Source organism: Salvelinus namaycush, chromosome 16 (genome assembly GCF_016432855.1).
Source record: "Salvelinus namaycush isolate Seneca chromosome 16, SaNama_1.0, whole genome shotgun sequence".
Taxonomy (NCBI): domain Eukaryota; kingdom Metazoa; phylum Chordata; class Actinopteri; order Salmoniformes; family Salmonidae; genus Salvelinus; species Salvelinus namaycush.
Window position 1 is genome coordinate 26,485,105 of NC_052322.1, and position 20,319 is coordinate 26,505,423.

Below are 20,319 nucleotides of genomic sequence, written 5' to 3' on the forward strand. Positions count from 1 at the left end.
TGTTGTCAATGTATTCCAGACTTCCTGGAGATGGTGTCTCCTACTGTAATATTCTTTGCAGGTGGTGCATGATGACATCACACTTTCACTGCTGTGGTATCATCCATTGGAGATGTGGCCTGGGGCAGGTACAAGGGGCTCGCAGAGCAATGACTGCAGCAGTTTGACTATCGTACTACTTCATTGTCATCAATAGTCAGTTGCTAACAAGGGCTATTCAGTTTGACTGACTACAAAATAATGATCAATGGTGTGGTAGACATTTATTACATTTTACTGACAAGAAACAGTCAAAAATAAACATTATCAGTGAACAGCTCCTTATAGTACATCCTACTCCTCTCCGGCTCCTGGTAGCACAATCTTGCTTGGGTCATAGTAGTTCTCCTCCATAAGAGGAAGACCTGCAGCCTCCCTCTGTGTGATCAACCTTTCTGCTTCCCTCCTGGCCCACTGCCTCATACTGGTGAGAAAAAGATAGGTCAAAAAGACTAATCAAATAGTGTTTGTGATGATCAATTCAATATAGCACATAGGTGTTTGTCTTGGATACTTGTTTAGAGGTGCAGAGATGGAGACAACCGAACAGTAACAACAATGGAGGTGCATTAACATTTTGGCCCCATGCATGTACCACAAATGCATTGTTGGCTAAGTTCACCGTAGTGCACATTGCTCTCCATTATACAAAAAAAATGAATCCCATTAGCACAGTATACATGATCCCCATTTTAGCGCCAAGATGCCATCAATTTGAAAATTTTTAAAAGTAGACGGTGCTGATTTATCAGTGCATTGAACCATGTTGCGAGCCATTGTTTTAAAAACTCAGTAGATTGTTTTAGCACTAAGACATCGTATCTATATGCACCGTTGTCATTTTTGGAGTCCAGGAACGCAGCATTGACTTGTGGAATTGACTGGTCTACTATCCAAAGTTCCATCAGTCCATTGTAATACAGCTTATTGTCCTATGTAGCGCCATTGGTAGCACATGGTGCTTGCGACGCCAGAGTTTTGGGGTTGATTCCCACGGGGGAGCAGTACGAAAAATGTAGGCACGTAGCGTCTGCTAAATGACTAATGTCAATCTGAAACCCTATTATCCAAAAATACTTTTCCAAAACAAAATGTGAATTTGTGCTATGATAAGTATGCTCCGTTACCCCACATCAACTGGATACTACACTGAAAAAAAATATAAAATGCAACATGTGAAGTGTTGGTCCCACGTTTCATGAGCTGAAATAAAAGAACCCAAAAGTTGTACATAAGCTTTTTGTGCATATTTCAATCAAATTGTGCACATTTGTTTACTTCCCTTTTAGTGAGCATTTCTCCTTTGGCAAGATAATACATCCACCTGACAGGTTGGCGTATCAAGAAGCTGAATAAACAGCATGATCATTACACAGGTGCACCTTGTGCTGGGGACAATAAAAGGACACAAATGTGCAGTTGTCACAACACAATGCCACAGATGTCTCAAGTTCTGAGGGAGCGTGCAATTTGCATGCTGACTGCAGTAACGTCCACCAGAGCTATTGCCAGATAATTCAATATTCATTCTTTACCATAAGCCATCTCCATTGTTTTAAAGAATTTGGCAGTATGTCCAACCGGCCTCACAAACGCAGAACACGTAACCACGCCAGCCCTCCACATTTGGCTTCTTCACCTGCGAGATCGTCAGACCAGCCACCTGGACAGCTGATGAAACTGTGTTTGCACAACCAAATTTCTGCACAAACTGTTAGAAACCGTCTCAGGGAAGCCCATCTGTGTGCTCGTAGTCCTCACCAGGGTCTTGACCTGACGGCAGTTCAGAGTCATAACAGACTTCAGTGGGCAAATGCTCACCTTCAATGGCCACTGGCACAGTGGAGAACTGTGCTCTTCATGGATGAATCCCAGTTTCAACTGTACCGGGTAGATGGCAGACCGCATATGGCATTGTGTGGGTGAGTGGTTTGCTGATGTCAACGTTGTAAAGAGTGCCCCATGGTGGCAGTGGGGTTATGGTACGGTTAGGCATAAGCTACAGACAACGAACACAATTGCATTTTATCGATGGCAATTTGAATCCAGAGATACCGTGACGAGATCCTGGCCCATTGCCGTGCTATTCATCCGCCGCAATCACCTCATGTTTCAGCATGATAATGCACGGACCCATGTCTCTAAGATCTGCACAAAATGTTCCAGTTCTTCTATGGCCCGCATACTCACCAGACATGTCACCCATTGAGCATGTTCGGGAAGCTCTGGATCGATGTGTATGACAGTGTGTTCCAGTTCCCACCAATATCTAGCAACTTCACATACATTGAAGAGGAGTGGGACAACATTCCACAATCAACAACCTGATCAACTCTATGCGAAGGAGATGTCACGCTGCATGAGGAAAATGGTGGTTACACCAGATGCCAACTGGTTCCTTTTTTTTATTTTTTATAAAGGTACGCATCTGTGACCAACAGATGCATATCTGTATTCCCAGTTATGTGAAGTGCATAGACTAGGGCCTAATTCATTTCAATTAACTGATTTCCTTAGATGAACTGTAACTCAGTAAAACCTATGAAATTGTTGTACATGGCGCTTAAATTTTTGTTCAGGCATTGCCTAGATCGGTCCATTTCTCCCAAACAGCATGTGTCAAAGCTATCTTGTAAGAATCCCCCCCCCCCACACTCCTCCCAACTGGGTATCACGCAGCAACATCTGATGATTTGCATAAAGCTGGGCCTCGGTACACTCTGGTCACATCGCCCACTGTCGTATGGTAAGTCTCCTCACATCGGGAAAGGGCCTTTTTTTAAGTGTCAGCTTCATATTCATCTCCAGCACCACCCCAACATCAACATACAGTTGAAATCGGAAGTTTACATACACCTCAGCCAAATACATTTAATCCCAGTTTTTCACAATTCCTGACATTTTAATCAGAATAAAAATTCCCCGTCTTAGGTCAGTTAGGATCACCACTTTATTTTAAGAATGTGAAATGTCAGAATAATAGTAGAGAACGATTTCAGCTTTTATTCTTTCATCACATTCCCAGTGGGTCAGAAGTTTACATACACTCAATGAGTTTTTGGTAGCATTGCCTTTAAATTGTTTAACTTGGGTCAAACGTTTCAGCTAGCCTTCCACAAGCTTCCCACAATAAGTTGGGTGAATTTTGGCCCATTCCTCCTGACAGAACTGGTGTAACTGAGTCAGGTTTGGAGGCCTCCTTGCTCGCACACGCTTTTTCAGTTCTGCCCACACATTTTATATAGGATTGAGGTCAGGGCTTTGTGATGGCCACTCCAATAATTTGACTTTGTTGTCCTTAAGCCATTTTGCCACAACTTTGGAAGTGTGCTTGGGGTCATTGTCCGTTTGGAAGACCCATTTGCGACCAAGCTTTAACTTCCTGACTGATGTCTTGAGATGTTGCTTCAATATATCTACATAATGCCATCTATGTTGTGAAGTGCACCAGTCCCTCCTGCAGCAAAGCACCCCCACAACATGATGCTGCTACCCCCGTGCTTCACGGTTGGGATGGTGTTCTTAGGCTTGCAAGCCTCCCCCTTTTTCCTCCAAACATAATGGTCATTATGGCCAAACAGTTATATTTTTGTTTCATCATACAAGAGGACATTTCTCCAAAAAGTACGATCTTTGTCCCCATCTGCAAACCGTAGTCTGGCTTTTTTAATGGTGGTTTTGGAGCAGTGGCTTCTTCCTTGCTGAGCGGCCTTTCAGGTTATGTCGATATAGGACTCGTTTTACTGTGGATATAGATACTTTTGTACCCATTTCCTCCAGCCTCTTCACAAGGTCCTTTGCTGTTGTTCTGGGATTGATTTGCACTTTTCGCACCAAAGTACGTTCATCTCCAGGAGACAGAACGTGTCTCCTTCCTGAGCGGTATGACAGCTGCGCGGTCCCATGGTGTTTATACTTGCGTACTATTGTTTGTACAGATGAACGTGGTACCTTCAGGCGTTTGGAAATTGCTCCCAAGGATGAACCAGACTTGTGGAGGTCTACCATTTTTATTCTGAGGTCTTGGCTGATTTATTTAGATTTTTCCCATGATGTCAAGCAAAGAGGCACCGAGTTTGAAGGTAGGCCTTGAAATACATCCACAGGTAAACCTCCAATTGACTCAAATGATGTCAATTAACCTATCAGAAGCTTCTAAAGCCATGACATCACTTTCTGGAATTTTCCAAGCTGTTTAAAGGCACAGTCAATTTAGTGTATGTAAACTTCTGACCCACTGGAATTGTGATACAGTGAAATAATCTGTCTGTAAACAATTGTTGGAAAAATTCCTTTTGTTATGCACAAAGTAGATGTCCTAACCGACTTGCCAAGACTATAGTTTGTTAACAAGAAATTTGGAGTGGTTGAAAAAATGAGTTTTAATGACTCCAACATAAGTGTATGTAAACTTCCAACTTCAACTATATGTGAAAACTGCACATTTCTATGTTTTGTAGTAACATCAACCAATTAGTATGCAATGCACACTGATGTTACTACAAAACATAGAAATGTGCAGTTTTCACATATAGTTGAAGTCGGAAGTTTACATACACTTATGTGAAAACTGCACATTTCTATGTTTTGTAGTAACATCAGTGTGCATTGCATACTAATTGGTTGATGATGTTACTACAAAACATAGAAATGTGCAGTTTTCACGTATGTTGAGGTTGTGCTGGAGATGATGAATATGAAGCTGTCACTTAAAGTCCCTAGACTTATCTTCCCCCATCTTATTTTTACTACAAAACATAGAAACATGCAATTTTCACATGTTTATGTGGTGGTGGTTTTGATGATGAATATGAAGTAGAGAAATTTTGGAATGTCCCTTTAACTAAAAATATCTGTTTCAAAACATTCATCAGTGTAGTTTGGTTGCATTCATCTAGCTCGTTTTTTGTGGAGTCCTCCTAGCAGTGTTATATTTTTACTGTAGCTCGGCTTTTCAGTTGTCACTTACTCATTGTGCACCTGCTCCAGCAAGTGATGAAGATCAAGCCACAAAGTAACAAAGAGGGATGTGCAGTGTGTTTAAACATACCCATGGTCTGGTAAATAGTGGATGAAGGTACCCCCAACCACAATAGCCATAGAGATGCCAAAGAAGAAGGCCATCCTCATGTTCCACTCGTCAACGACAGGATCCTGAGAGAACCCATGATAATCTCGATTCTGTAGAGATTTGAGATTGTTATTATGCTTTCATGCTACACTGGATTGTTAGCTGGCTAGTATTTGCTACACATGAGTGCAGTTAGTAAAGTATTTAGGCACTGTTTGACTGAAGGAATGTGTATTGTTACGTCAAACTACATTGAATGTGAAATATTGTCAATAATACCAGATATGAGCTGGCTAGCTAGAGTAGGGTATTTCCGTTTCGATTCAGAACCAACTCACCTTCTCGAACGCGCTGACCTCTGCGTGTCCATGACTTTCCTTGGCACGTGAAGGCTGCAAATCCGACACAGTGGCCGAACCAGCAGCACCCGAGGGTGGAGATTGCGATACGAACCGAGCCCCAAACGCCGGATTTGTGCGAAAACGGGTCAAGGCAGGCCCAAACCGTGACAACCGGGCGAGCATTTTGACAGGGTAACACTGTCGTGTCGACCCGGCACCGGAATTGTTTGGCCTTTTCATCAGCTTGTGGGCAGATAATTTCAAGAGGTTATTGATCGCCGCCTACTGGGCGGGGTGTGTCTGCTGTCAGTGGATGTCACCTACCACGAGCACAGCCTACTGGAAATAATGAGATAAGGCAGTTAGTTGCGAAAATATTTTTCTTATGAGGTGCAATGTTTGTTGAGCAAATATTGAATAAATTGTTGTTTTAAAAAAAAAATATGACTATGATTTGTGGTTTTCTCAGCTAGCTACCTTTTAGATGATCTGTAAATCGCTCTGGATAAGAGCGTCTGCTAAATGACAAGAATTTGGGTTTTTTTAAGTAAAAAGTTATGCACTTATTGGGCAAATTGCCAAAATTGCTTCATATATTTCCAAATTGCTTCATTCATACAGTGATTAGAATGACTGTCTTCAAAATGTATGGTAATCAGGCATCCAAAATCTTAAACTGTATCTCTAATACACTGCCTGTCGCTTTTATACTATTTGATTACATATTTTTTATTTCACTTTCATCTTTTATATTGCTTAAAGTCTGTAAGTCTTCTATGTTTAAAACATCTACAGGATCGGGTCCCGGTTGAGCTAACGTAGGCTAATGCGATTAATATGAGGTTGTAAGTAACAAGAACATTTCCCAGGACATAGACATATCTGATATGGGCAGAAAGCTTAAATTATTGTTAACCTAACTGCACTGGCCAATTTACAGTAGCTATGACAGTGAAAGAATACCATGCTATTGTTTGAGAGTGCACAGTTTTAAACTTGAAAAGTTATTAATAAACCAATTAGGCACATTTGGGCAGTCTTGATACATTTTGAACAGAAATGCAATGGTTCATTGGATCAGTCTAAAACTTTGCAGATGCACTGCTGTCATCTAGTGGCCAAAATCTAAATTGCGCCTGGGCTGGAATAATACATTATGGCCTTTCTTTTGCATTTCAAAGATGATTGTACAAAAAAGCGCATGCTTTTTTCTTTGTATTATCTTTTACCAGATCTAATGTGTTATATTCTCCTACATTCATTTCACATTTCCACAAACTTCAAAGGGTTTCCTTTCAAATGGTATCAAGAATATGCATTTTCTGAGCTACAGGCAGTTAGATTTGGGTGGATCCTTAAACATAGCTAGGTAGTGCATTTGGCATTTTGTCCAACAATTGCGTAACAATGCTGCAAACAGGTCAAGATGGTCAGGGGGAGGTATGAGTTTATTAACCTTACGGGAATGGGATGCATGCCGTTCCTATTTGTTTCCAAATTCCAATAAAGTGAAACATAAACCAGAGAGGAAGAAGTGAAGTGAGAGGGCCCACTCCCGCGAGAATACAGCAATAAGTAGACCAATCATAGAGAGACTGATAAGCAGAGCAGATCACCTGCCTTCCTCACGCCTTTGGGACGACTCCCATTGTTAGGGCGGGGACAATACCATCTCGTCATTATATACAGTATCTCTGGAGAAGCCTGCTAGTGAGAGTGGACAGAGAGCTAGAGTAAGAAGTACTAGGCATAGACCGACAGAGAAATGGTCCAGGTGTTGTGGACTTCATTGGTTTTGCTGATCACCTTCAGGGAATCAGGTCAGTGACTTTATTATTGTTGTTTAAAAATAAATATTTATTTTGAACCTCATAACAACAGTAAACTAAATGTGATATTTAGTATATTGATTTGTGAACACAACACTTCACTATTATGCTAGACACATCACGTTACTTTTTAATAATATGGTAAAATGCTAGAAAAAATGATTGAAGCAGTGACTAGAACAATCTATATGTTTCCAGTATCACAGGAGGTGAAATGTTACAGCAGGTTTGATAATGGGGAATGTGGCGATCTCCTGGGAGAAGTGACAATTGAAGACTGTTGTCTTAACCCTCACTATGGCTACATTGGAGCAGATGGAAAATGCAAGTTTTGTGGGTGAGTCTCAATTGGTTCAGATTTGGACGTCTAATGTCCCAGTGCAGGATGTGATATGGTGTGTTTTATGTCACCTGTAGCCCAGCTTCGTGGTCTGAATGGACTACTTGGGGCCGCTGCTCTGTCCCCTGTAAGGAGGGAGTTTCGCAGAGACGACGAGAATGCCAGGGACAGGGAAAATGTACTCCGAAGAGTAGCCTTCAAGAGCTTCAGAAACTAACGTTAGAGACCAAAGTCTGCATTGAGCCAGACTGTTGTCCAGGTACAGACCCTTTCTAACAGTCAGGGAACATAAATTCAATCATATCTGAAGTCAAGGTATTTTGTGCCTCTTTTGATGATCTTGCTGAAAATTGTTCAGAACATGGACAATGGAGCAAGTGGGGTGAGTGGCAGCCCTGTTCAGCAACTTGTGAGAAGGGCATGAGAAAGAGAGTGAGGACATGCACCGAACCACCACCTAGATGTGGAAGCAGCTGCGAAGGTCCAAGTGAAGAGGAGGAACACTGCGTGGTTGATCGCGTCTGTCCAAGTAAAGACCATCATGATTTAGACACACTCTATTCCTTCATGTAATGCAATAACCATCTCCATACATGATACAAGTTTGACATGTTTTCACCACTCAACTCCTATTTCGACTGTAGCCCATGGTGGTTGGTCAAACTGGGAGACTTGGCAGCCATGCTCAGGCACTTGTGCAAGGGAGGATTTACCCAGACCTACACAGCGGCGCTGCAGATCATGCTCCAATCCACCACCGTCCTCAGAACCCCCTGGTGATGAATGCCCTGGGTTAGGGAGCGAAACTAGGATATGTGATGAGCTTCCTTCATGTGCTGGTAAATGACAAGGCAAAGCAATCAAATTTTCCTCTGAGGTTCTGACTGATATCCTAAAGCTATTGCTTGTATTCATACACAGAATGTAGCATTAACATGTACTCATAGTGTATGTAAAACAAACCTCCCTCTTTATCCTCAACAGTGAATGGTAACTGGGGGCCATGGGCCCCCCCCAGCTCCTGCTCCGTTACCTGTGGGGTGGGGGTTAAGGAAATGCTCAGACAGTGTGACAACCCAGCCCCTAAACATGGAGGTCTGCCCTGCTCTGGATCTAATAAAGACACACAAATCTGCAATAGCAAAAACCATTGCCCAGGTAAAATACTGACAGCCAGAGAATAACCCATTCCCTCTGCCCATTTCATCAGTTATTAACCTCTGAGCAAATGTTGTTTTTAGTGGATGAGTCATTTGATCAAACTTAGCCTCTCTTGAGAGGATTATAGCTTTCACACAACTGAGGTCAGATGTTTATATTTTAGTCACTGTAATTATAATATTATATACTTTAACAGTAATAATATTACTGTTATGATATGGGGCGTAGTTTAGTGTTAGCAAAAGATAGACAGCACCCTTCCACACCACATCTCTAGGTGGCAGCGGTAACCGGGTCCAAGTATTGTGCGAGAACTTGATAAGCACACAGGTACGGCCTGCCAGTGTTTGTTTTGCGTTACCTCTTTAGTTTTGGATTTTTGTTCTTTCCTTTTTGTATATAATTATTTTCATCACCATGAACTGAACAAATGATAATCCCCTTGGGCTGGCCAACCTGGGGTTCAAGACAGTGCTGGCCCTGGACCGAGTTAAGGTTGCTGTCCCCTGGGGGCACATGCATACAACACTGTCCGCATACTTTGACTTTTCACATAAATGCACAGATTAAATCAGGTTACAGACCATTTAGCTAGTCCTAGGACCCCTAGACATAGCGAGTGTATCAACATCTGTAGGCTAGCTAGTTGGTTTCGTAACACTGTGTATGGTATTCAGTAGTGTAACCATTGTATCCTTCAAGCCCTCCTAAGAACTGAAAGACTTCCCATGGGGATAATAGTTATTTCTTTGTTCCACAGTGGATGGTCAGTGGTCGCAGTGGGGGACATGGGAAGAATGTAAATCTAATAGAGGAAAAATTAACTGTCGTAAAATTGGTGGACAGCAAAGACGCCAAAGATGGTGTGAACACACAGGTTTTGGTGGGCTGACGTGTGAAGGAAAGATCACAGACTACAGGCCCTGCTTTGACATTAAATATTGCTACTGTGAGTTAATTTTTTTTCTTTCCTCCATTGATTGAGCTGTGTTTGTTTTGATGCCTCTTTCAACTTTAATTCAATCCAAGTGTTGCATTGTTTTTCAGTGATAGTTGAATAATATAAATCAGATTTCATAACCAGTAGACTAAGAAGTTATGTTCCTCACATAATGCTTCACTTGTGTTTAGTTGATGGTAAGTGGAGTGAATGGAGTGAGTGGAGTCATTGTGAGCCCCCCTGTGGAGAAGGAGCCAAAAGGACCAGAGAACGCAAGTGCATACCTAATCTCTCAGAATACCCGTAAGGAGACTGTATAGTATACTATTATTACACACTGATTAACCAAGTAATTTGTGTGTATCTACTCTTATGCCTCTCAATAAGTAGGCTACACACGATTTAGGCAGTGCTTGGGCTCAGTGGCACATTCAATATTATCTGGTGCGGTGTGAAATCTGTGCACTCTGCTATTGTTTGGTGTGTCAGGTGTAAATTGGGTGAATCTAACTCTTTATTTGCTATTTGTTTCCATGCCAGGGAGGCAATAGGGTATCCTATTAAGGCTAAAGCATATTTTGAAGGGACGCCAGATGCGAACTGCACACTGTTGAAGGACACACAAGAGACTCGGGCTTGTATAAAGGTTCCTCTATGTGACACATAGGTAATACCTTATCATTAACATTGATTTCACAGTTGCAATATCAATTTTAAATGGACTTTGGTCACCTCTAATGCTATCTCTAAATGTCTGACTTTTTTCAGAGTCTTTTGATCAAAACACAAGCCTGGAGGGGGATAAGGATTGTCAACTTAGAAAATGACACATTGAATTGTCTAGCCATGTGATTTCACTGCCTTTGGTCACATATGTCTATGCAGCCTTCATGAACCAGTAGTAACACAAAGTAGTTTATTATGACTACACTTTTCATAATAATGTAATTTCCTAAAGAAATAAAAAAACATTGTTCACTTCCTTTCAAGGAATTGCTTTAGTCTATGAAGTCTTTTAATTTCAAATGCAGCATTGCATTAACTGTAGTGATTATTGAAAACTTCATCAATGCATAACAAATTGTGTGGTGCCAGGACAACAACCTCTCCCTCAATGTGAGCAAGACAAAGGAGCAGATCATGGACCACAGGAAAAGGTGGGCCGAACAGGCCTCCATTAACATCGATGGGGCTGTCGTGGAGCGGGTTGAGAGTTTCAAGTTCCTTGGTGTCCACATCACCAACGAACTATCATGGTCCAAACACACCAAGACAGTTGTGAAGAGGTCACGAGAAAACCTTTTCCCCCCAGGAGACTGAAAAGATTTGGCATGTGTCCCCAGATCCTTAAAGTCCTACAGCTGCACCATCGGGAGCATCCTGATCGGTTGCATCACCGCCTAGTATGGCAACTGCTCGGCATCTGACCGTAAGGCGCAACAGAGGGTAATGTGTACGGCCCAGTACATCACTGGGCCCAAGCTTCCTGCCATCCATGACCTACACTACCGTTCAAAAGTTTGGGGTCACTTAGAAATGTCCTTTTTTTTTTGGCCATTAAAATAACATCAAATTGATCAGACATACAGTGTAGACATTGTTAATGTTGTAAATGACTACTGTAGCTGGAAACGGCAGATTTTTTTAAATTGAATATCTATATAAGCGTACAGAGGCCCATTATCAGCAACTATCACTCCTGTGTTCCAATGGCACGTTGTGTTAGCTAATCCAAGTTTATCATTTTAAAAGGCTAATTGATCATTAGAAAACCCTTTTGCAATTATATTAGCACAACTGAAAACTGTTGTCCTGATTTAAAGAAGCAATAAAACTGGTCTTCTTTAGACTAGTTGAGTATCTGGAGCATCAGCATTTGTGGGTTCGATTACAGGCTCAAAATGGCTAGAAACAAATAACTTTCTTTTGAAACTCGTCAGTAAATTCTTGTTCTGAGAAATGAAGGCTATTCCATGCGAGAAATTGCCAAGAAACTGAAGATCTCGTACAACGCTGTGTACTACTCCCTTCACAGTACAGCGCAAAGTGGCCTAACCAAAATAGAAAGAGGAGTGGGAGGCCCCAGTGCACAACTGAGCAAGAGGACAAGTACATTAGAGTGTCTAGTTTGAGAAACAGACGCCTCACAAGTCCTCAACTGGCAGCTTAAATGAATAGTACCCGCAAAACACCAGTCTCAACAGTGACTCCGGGATGCTGGCTTTCTGAATACTTATGTAAATAAGGTATTTCTGTTTTTATTTTTAATACAGTTCAAACATTTCTAAAAACTTTATTTTGCTTTGTCATGATGGGATATTGTGTGTTGTCACGTTGGAACGAGGGTCGGAAGACAGGCGCAGGAATGCGTAATAGGGTTTGTTATTACACCCAAATTACGGCGTGCCGTGTAAAGGCACAGGGACGAAGACCAAACAAACACTATACAAAACACAGGGTTGAAACCCAAACAAAAGCGAGGAGTACCTCGAATAAATAACATAAGCGCGAGACGAGACGCGTAATCATCTGCAAAATCCACAATAGTACGAAAGCCAAAATACACAGCACAGGTACTCACACGAACAAACAGACAGGACAATCGACAGGACAATGGTAAACCAAGGACACACTTATACAATTACTAATCACTGGGAATAGGGGCCAGGTGTGATTAATGAAAGTTCCGGAGGAATCCGTGACATGTGTAGATTGATGAGGAACATGTTTAATTTAATTTAGAATAAGGCTGTAATGTAACAAAATGTGGAAAAAGTCACTGGGTCTGAATACTTTCCGAATGCACTGTATGCAAATACATGCTAGAATGCGCCAAAAGGATCTCGCTTGCTCGTGCTTGGTTCTGCCCACCTCCTTGCTTGTTCTGCCCACAATTATTAATTTGCTCCCATTGGAAATGACAGGCTGTGGTCTATCTTGGGTTAGTTCTAAAAATATTTAGCTGTGAGTACTAATCCCACATGGGGAAGATATATTTGTTCCAAATACTTTATTTACAATATTCATCCCATGCCCACACACCTCTAATTCTGAAAAGGGAAAGTTTACCTGTGAGAGGGGTCGCTCTGGTAGTAGTTGCAGGTTTTTATACACTACCCAAAACCAATCTGAGTTAATTTGACAATTGGAAAAAGAGCTACTTCGTAAATACTGCAACGCGTGGTGGATTGAATTGAGCCACTCATTTTAATTTTCAAGGTGATGATTGCACTTTTCCTCCTAAATGTGAGCACACTTTTTTTCTTGCGCCCCATGGGGGATTCAAACTTATACCGCAAGTGGCAATAGATGTCAGGAACTCTGAGCTTTACCACTGTGAGATAAAGGTCATTTTATTATCAGAGCGTGCCAGTGGACTTCTGGTAAGAATGCTTTAATGATAAAATGTTGGGCTCATGTACAACTACGTTAATTTATAAATATTTATGAGCAATTCCCCCTACCCACAACTTCTCACCTGAGGTGTGTTCAGTTTGCTTGAATGTTTGCTACGTTTTGGAATGGTTTGTACTGAACGACACGTTTCCCAAAATCGTTCTTGTATGTGCTTGAAGACATTGAGGTACATTTGCTCCTGTTTGGTGGGGGTGGCGAGGTGTGGCTTGAAGCAATGAGTGACGTATTTAAAGGGCAGTATCCATGCTGACAGTGTTCCCCAATCCACAACCCAACCCCTTCCCGTTTTTCAACTGGTCGTTCAATACAGCACCGTTTCTGTTCAATTGAAGATTCCAGAACGTAAAAGCTTACTGAGCGCAGCCCAGAATGGATCTTTTGCAAATTTGAAGGGGTTGGGCAAAGGCTGAAATTGGGGTTGAGAGTTAACCTTTAAGGCAGGCATGTCATACTCATTCTACGGAGGGCTTTTCAATTTAAACCTAGACACCCACGTGAGGGGAGTTCCTTACTAATTACACCGGATCTTCGCAGCTAGCTAGTTGCTACCAAGCGGCTATTGTGGCTAACGCCCTTGACAAGAAGCATGCACCAGTTAGCCTCGAGCTAGGCCCATTTCCCAGCTAGCAAACAAAGTACACCACCTACAATACCTCTCTTGCCAATTGGCCTGGACCCTTTGTCGACACGGAGCCGCGCCGATCCATCACGACTGGTCTGCTGGTCTGCTGGCGTAATTCGGCCGATATGCTCTCAACCGGCCTCTGCGTCGCAGATGTTGGTGATGATCCTTCTGCTAGACCTGGATTGCTAGCTTCCTGAATGCCGTGTCTCCCGCTCGCCTAGCGTAGTAATCTGCTTCCGAAAAGCTCCCTGTTTCATCTATTGCTGCTCATTGGACCCTATGATCACTCGGCTACACAGCTGATGCCTGCTGGACTGTTCATTAACACGGTACTTCATTTTGTTTAGCTGTTGGCCCCAGCCTCGATCTCAGGCCCTGTGTGTAGCTAACTGACCCTCTCTGCCCATTCATCGCCATTTACCCGTTGTTGTTGTCCTAGCTGTTTACCCGTTGTTGTCTCACCCGTTGTTGTCTTAGGTCTTCCAATCAATACCTGTGATTGCTTTATACCTTTCTCTAATGTCAATATGCCTTGTTTAGGGCAGCTCTCATTGTTTTATTTTACTGTGGAACCCCTAGTCCTGCTCAACATGCCTCAGATAGCCCCCTTGTCCCACCCCCCACACATGTGGAGACCGCACTTAGCTTAACTGGCGCCTCCAGAGATGCAACTTTTCTCATCGTCACTCAATGCCTAGGTTTACCCCCACTCTACTCACACCCTACCATACCCTTGTCTGTACACTATGCCCTGAATCTACCCTACCACGCCCAGAAATTAGCTCCTTTTATTCTCTGTTCCCAAAGCACTGGACGACCAGTTCTTATAGCCTTTAGCCGTACCCTCATTCTACTCCTCCTCTGTTCCTCTGGTGATGTAGAGGTTAATCTAGGCCCTGTGTGTCCCCAGGCACTCTCATTTGTTGACTTCTGCAACCGTAAAAGCTTTGGGTTCATGCATGTTAACATCAGACGCCTCCTCCCTAAATTTGCTTTACTCACTGCTTTAGCACACTCCGCCAACCCTGATGTCCTAGCCGTGTCTGAATCTTGGCTTAGGATTGCCACCAAAAATTCTGACATTTCCATCCCCAATTACAACATTTTCCATCAAGACAGAACTGCTAAAGGGGGTGGAATTGCAATCTACTGTAGATTGCCTGCAGAGTTCTGTCATACTATCCAGGTCTATGCCCAAACAGTTCGTGCTTCTACTTTTAAAGATCCATCTCTCCAGAAACAAGTCCCTCACTGTTGCCACTTGTTATACATAATAGGATTCAATCTTAGTCCTGTATTGACGCTTTGCCTGTTTGATGGTTCGTCGGGGGGGGGGGGGGGGGGGGCATTGCTGGATTTCTTATAAGCGTCCGGGTTAGAGTCCCTCTCCTTGAAAGTGGCACCTCTACCCTTTAGCCTGGTGCAGATGTTGTCTGTAATCCATGGCTTCTGGTTAGCGTATGTATGTACGGTCACTTTTGGGAAGACATCAATGCACTTATTGATGCAGCTGGTGACTGATGTGGTATACTCAATCTATCTGCAATATTAAAGTTGATCTACCCCCTAAAAAATATGTTATAATTTTGTATTATTTTATTATGGCCCCACACTTCTAAAACCAAAGTTGCGCCCCTGGGTACATTACCAAACATATTTTCGATGTTTAATGGGAACTCTGCCATTCAAAAAATATCAGAGCGATGACCCTTCCACTGTTTTGGTAAAACCCTTCCATTGTTATGGTCTGGTAAAAAGCTGATGCATGGGACTGGAGAAATGTATTCTCCAGTCTGCAAGTGTATTCTCCACTTGCAGACTTGTTTACGTGTTGCTGTGCGTTTTGTTGCCAACCTTACTTTGCTACCTGACAACTTTACGGTTTTTACTTTTTAATTACCGTTTATATTTTTAGTTTTTCCCTCACTCAACTTTTTTTCATTCAACTTTTTCACTCCGGACGCTTTATCTGGACATGGTTCGTCAGGACTTCCAACAGCCGAAGCTAAGTAGTAACATTAAGATGATGCCTTCTAATTGCAGTCGCTGTACTCATAATATACAGGGGAAAGATCGCCTTACGGCGAGGATAGCTGTGCTGCAAGCCCAGCTTCAGACGCAATTGTTAGGCAAGGGTAATTTCAGTGTAGGAAAGGATGAAACGGCGTCTGTGCCACCAGTAAGTACAGATAGTAACGTTAGTACAAATCCCCTCGCACGGTCCCCGCAGCCGGACAACTTTCTCATGGCATCTGGAGGGAAATGCTGTAGTGTCGCTCATTCAGCCGACAGAAACTTTCAACCGGTTTTCCCCATTAAGCAGCGAGTCTGAGGCCAAGCCGTCTCTGGTCTCTACTCCTCCCGTTACGGGGTCTGAGACGCCGAAGCTTCCCACCATTAGCTCTGACAAATTGAAAAAAAACGAGTCAGTGGCGACTCCATTACCCGCAGTATTAGACTTAAAACGAATCATCCAGCGATCATACACTGTTTACCAGGGAGCAGGGCTACCGAAGTTAAGGCTAATCTGAAGATGGTGCTGGCTAAAGCTAAAACTGGCGAGTGTAGAGAGTATAGAGATATTGTTATCCACGTCGGCACCAACGATGTTAGGATGAAACAGTCAGAGGTCACCAAGCGCAACATAGCTTCAGCCTGTAAATCAGCTAGAAAGATGTCGGCATTGAGTAATTGTCTCTGGCCCCCTCCCAGTTAGGGGGAGTGATAACACACAGCTGTACATTTCAATGAAACATGGTGAAGCCCCAAAATTGCCCTCGCTAGAAGCCTGTGTTTCAGACATAAGGAAGTGGATGGCTGCAAACTTTCTACTTTTAAACTCGGACAAAACAGAGATGCTTGTTCTAGGTCCCAAGAAACAAAGAGATCTTCTGTTGAATCTGACAATTAATCTTGATGGTTGTACAGTCGTCTCAAATAAAACTGTGAAGGACCTCGGCGTTACTCTGGACCCTGATCCATCTTTTGACGAACATATCAAGACTGTTTCAAGGACAGCTTTTTTCCATCTACGTAACATTGCAAAAATCAGAAACTTTCTGTCCAAAAATGATGCAGAAAAATGAATCCATGCTTTTGTTACTTCTAGGTTAGACTACTGCAATGCTCTACTTTCCGGCTACCCGGATAAAGCACTAAATAAAACTTCAGTTAGTGCTAAATACGTCTGCTAGAATCCTGACTAGAACCCAAACATTTGATCATATTACTCCAGTGCTAGCCTCCCTACACTGGCTTCCTGTTAAGGCAAGGGCTGATTTCAAGGTTTTACCGCTAACCTACAAAGCACTACATGGGCTTGCTCCTACCTATCTTTCCAATTTGGTCCTGCCGTACATACCTACACGTACGCTATGGTCACAAGATGCAGGCCTCCTAATTGTCCCTAGAATTTCTAAGCAAACAGCTGGAGGCAAGGCTTTCTCCTATAGAGCTCAATTTTTATGGAATGGTCTGCCTACCCATGTGAGAGACGCAGACTCGGTTTCAACCTTTAAGTCTTTACTGAAGACTCATCTTTTCAGTGGGTCATATGATTGAGTGTAGTCTGGCTCAGGAGTGTGAATGTGAACGGAAAGGCTCTGGAGCAATGAACCGCCCTTGCTGTCTCTGCCTGGCCGGTTCCTCTCTCTCCACTGGGATTCTTTGCCTCTAACCCTATTACAGGGGCTGAGTCACTGGCTTACTGGTGCTCTTCCATGCCGTCCCTAAGAGGGGTGCGTCACTTGAGTGGGTTGAGTCACTGATGTGATCTTCCTGTCTGGGTTGGCGCCCCCCCCCCCCCCACCCCCCTTGGGTTGTGCCGTGGCGGAGATCATTGTGGGCTATACTCGGCCTTGTCTCAGGATGGTAAGTTGGTGGTTGAAGATATCCCTCTAGTGGTGTGGGGGCTGTGCTTTGCCAAAGTGGGTGGGGTTATATCCTGCCTGTTTGGCCCTGTCTGGGGGTATCATCGGATGGGTCCACAGTGTCTCCTGACCCCTCCTGTCTCAGCCTCCAGTATTTATGCTGCAGTAGTTTATGTGTCGGGGGGCTAGAGTCAGCCTGTTCTATCTGGAGTATTTCTCCTGTCTTATCCGGTGTCCTGTGTGAATTTAAGTATGCTCTCTCTAATTCTCTCTCTCTTTCTTTCTTTCTCTCTCGGAGGACCTGAGCCCTAGGACCATGCCTCAGGACTACCTGGCATGATGACTCCTTGCTGTCCCCAGTCCACCTGGCTGTGCTGCTGCTCCAGTTTCAACTGTTCTGCCTTCGGCTATGGAACCCTGACCTGTTCACCGGACGTGCTATCTGTCCCAGACCTGCTGTTTTCAACTCTCTAGAGACAGCAGGAGCTGTAGAGATACTCTTAATGATCGGCTATGAAAAGCCAACTGACATTTACTCCTGAGGTGCTGACTTGTTCCACCCTCGACAACTAGTGTGATTATTATTATTTGACCATGCTGGTCATTTATGAACATTTGAACATCTTGGCCATGTTCTGTTATAATCTCCACCCGGCACAGCCAGAAGAGGACTGGCCACCCCTCATAGCCTGGTTCCTCTCTAGGTTTTGGCATTTCTAGGGAGTTTTTCCTAGCCACCGTGCTTCTACACCTGCATTGCTTGCTGTTTGGAGTTTTAGGCTGGGTTTCTGTACAGCACTTTGAGATATCAGCTGATGTAAGAAGGGCTATATAAATACATTTGATTTGATATTCACTCTAAAATTCAAAGCCAGAGCCATGACATCAACATAAACCATGTTTTGAGGCTTTACATTGTTTGTTTACACTGCTCAAAAAAATAAAGGGAACACTTAAACAACACAATGTAACTCCAAGTCAATCACACTTCTGTGAAATCAAACTGGCCACTTAGGAAGCAACACTGATTGACAATAAATTTCACATGCTGTTGTGCAAATGGAATAGACAAAAGGTGGAAATTATAGGCAATTAGCAAGACACCCCCAAAAAAGGAGTGATTCTGCAGGTGGTGACCACAGACCACTTCTCAGTTCCTATGCTTCCTGGCTGATGTTTTGGTCACTTTTGAATGCTGGCGGTGCTCTCACTCTAGTGGTAGCATGAGACGGAGTCTACAACCCACACAAGTGGCTCAGGTAGTGCAGTTCATCCAGGATGGCACATCAATGCGAGCTGTGGCAAAAAGGTTTGCTGTGTCTGTCAGCGTAGTGTCCAGAGCATGGAGGCGCTACCAGGAGACAGGCCAGTACATCAGGAGACGTGGAGGAGGCCGTAGGAGGGCAACAACCCAGCAGCAGGACCGCTACCTCCGCCTTTGTGCAAGGAGGTGCACTGCCAGCGCCCTGCAAAATGACCTCCAGCAGGCCACAAATGTGCATTTGTCAGCATATGGTCTCACAAGGGGTCTGAGGATCTCATCTCGGTACCTATTGGCAGTCAGGCTACCTCTGGCGAGCACATGGAGGGCTGTGCGGCCCCACAAAGAAATGCCACCCCACACCATGACTGACCCATCGCCAAACCGGTCATGCTGGAGGATGTTGCAGGCAGCAGAACGTTCTCCACGGCGTCTCCAGACTCTGTCACGTCTGTCACATGTGCTCATGTGCTCAGTGTGAACCTGCTTTCATCTGTGAAGAGCACAGGGCGCCAGTGGCGAATTTGCCAATCTTGGTGTTCTCTGGCAAATGCCAAACGTCCTGCACGGTGTTGGGCTGTAAGCACAACCCCCACCTGTGGACGTCGGGCCCTCATACCACCCTCAAGGAGTCTGTTTCTGACCGTTTGAGCAGACACATGCACATTTGTGGCCTGCTGGAGGTCATTTTGCAGGGCTCTGGCAGTGCTCCTCCTTGCACAAAGGCGGAGGTAGCGGTCCTGCTGTTGGGTTGTTGCCCTCCTACGGCCTCCTCCACGTCTCCTGATGTACTGGCCTGTCTCCTGGTAGCGCCTCCATGCTCTGGACACTACGCTGACAGACACAGCAAACCTTCTTGCCACAGCTCGCATTGATGTGCCATCCTGGATGAGCTGCACTACCTGAGCCACTTGTGTGGGTTGTAGACTCCGTCTCATGCTACCACTAGAGTGAGAGCACCGCCAGCATTCAAAAGTGACCAAAACATCAGCCAGGAAGCATAGGAACTGAGAAGTGGTCTGTGGTCACCACCTGCAGAATCACTCCTTTTTTGGGGGTGTCTTGCTAATTGCCTATAATTTCCACCTTTTGTCTATTCCATTTGCACAACAGCATGTGAAATTTATTGTCAATCAGTGTTGCTTCCTAAGTGGACAGTTTGATTTCACAGAAGTGTGATTGACTTGGAGTTACATTGTGTTGTTTAAGTGTTCCCTTTATTTTTTTGAGCAGTGTACAATGACATTGTATACAAACAATTAAGTAAAACAAGCTTATATTCTGGGTTCTGATGGTGTACGACAGTTGAACTAAGTTCATGAGGCACTTATAACGTATACTCTTACAGAATCAGTAGGAATGTAACGTTAAGGCAAAATACCAAAAAGTGGACTTAGTCATCGCAGTTGTCTGTTTTCGTATCGTG

General features: G+C 43.7%; 2 protein-coding genes across 2 annotated transcripts; one reads left to right on the top strand and one right to left on the bottom strand.

Moving 5' to 3' along the window:
• Window positions 1-244: 244 nt before the first annotated feature.
• On the bottom strand, window positions 245-5,716 carry LOC120061243 (NADH dehydrogenase [ubiquinone] 1 beta subcomplex subunit 11, mitochondrial-like). The gene is made up of 3 exons (XM_039010911.1): window positions 5,449-5,716; window positions 5,090-5,220; window positions 245-463 (listed from the first exon to the last, which is right to left on the bottom strand). The coding sequence occupies exons 1-3, from the start codon at window positions 5,689-5,691 to the stop codon at window positions 334-336; spliced, it is 504 nt and encodes a 167-aa protein (XP_038866839.1). The 5' UTR covers window positions 5,692-5,716; the 3' UTR covers window positions 245-333.
• A 1,418-nt stretch (window positions 5,717-7,134) lies between these two features.
• Window positions 7,135-10,714, top strand: LOC120061244 (properdin-like). Its single transcript, XM_039010912.1, has 10 exons — window positions 7,135-7,271; window positions 7,479-7,617; window positions 7,698-7,879; window positions 7,979-8,149; window positions 8,265-8,459; window positions 8,605-8,778; window positions 9,542-9,730; window positions 9,913-10,024; window positions 10,262-10,388; window positions 10,490-10,714. The coding sequence occupies exons 1-9, from the start codon at window positions 7,217-7,219 to the stop codon at window positions 10,386-10,388; spliced, it is 1,344 nt and encodes a 447-aa protein (XP_038866840.1). The 5' UTR covers window positions 7,135-7,216; the 3' UTR covers window positions 10,490-10,714.
• The last annotated feature ends 9,605 nt before the right edge of the window (window positions 10,715-20,319 follow it).

Excerpts from the sequence above, each read along its gene's own strand:
- LOC120061243 (XM_039010911.1), bottom strand. The coding sequence starts at position 5,691 with ATGAAAAGGCCAAACAATTCCGGTGCCGGGTCGACACGACAGTGTTAC. Across the intron at positions 5,221-5,448 it reads AGGTCAGCGCGTTCGAGAAG|AATCGAGATTATCATGGGTT; the intron begins GTGAGTTGGTTC and ends AAATCTCTACAG. Across the intron at positions 464-5,089 it reads CACTATTTACCAGACCATGG|TATGAGGCAGTGGGCCAGGA; the intron begins GTATGTTTAAAC and ends TTTTCTCACCAG.
- LOC120061244 (XM_039010912.1), top strand. The coding sequence starts at position 7,217 with ATGGTCCAGGTGTTGTGGACTTCATTGGTTTTGCTGATCACCTTCAGG. Across the intron at positions 8,150-8,264 it reads GGTTGATCGCGTCTGTCCAA|CCCATGGTGGTTGGTCAAAC; the intron begins GTAAAGACCATC and ends TTTCGACTGTAG. Across the intron at positions 8,460-8,604 it reads TGAGCTTCCTTCATGTGCTG|TGAATGGTAACTGGGGGCCA; the intron begins GTAAATGACAAG and ends TATCCTCAACAG.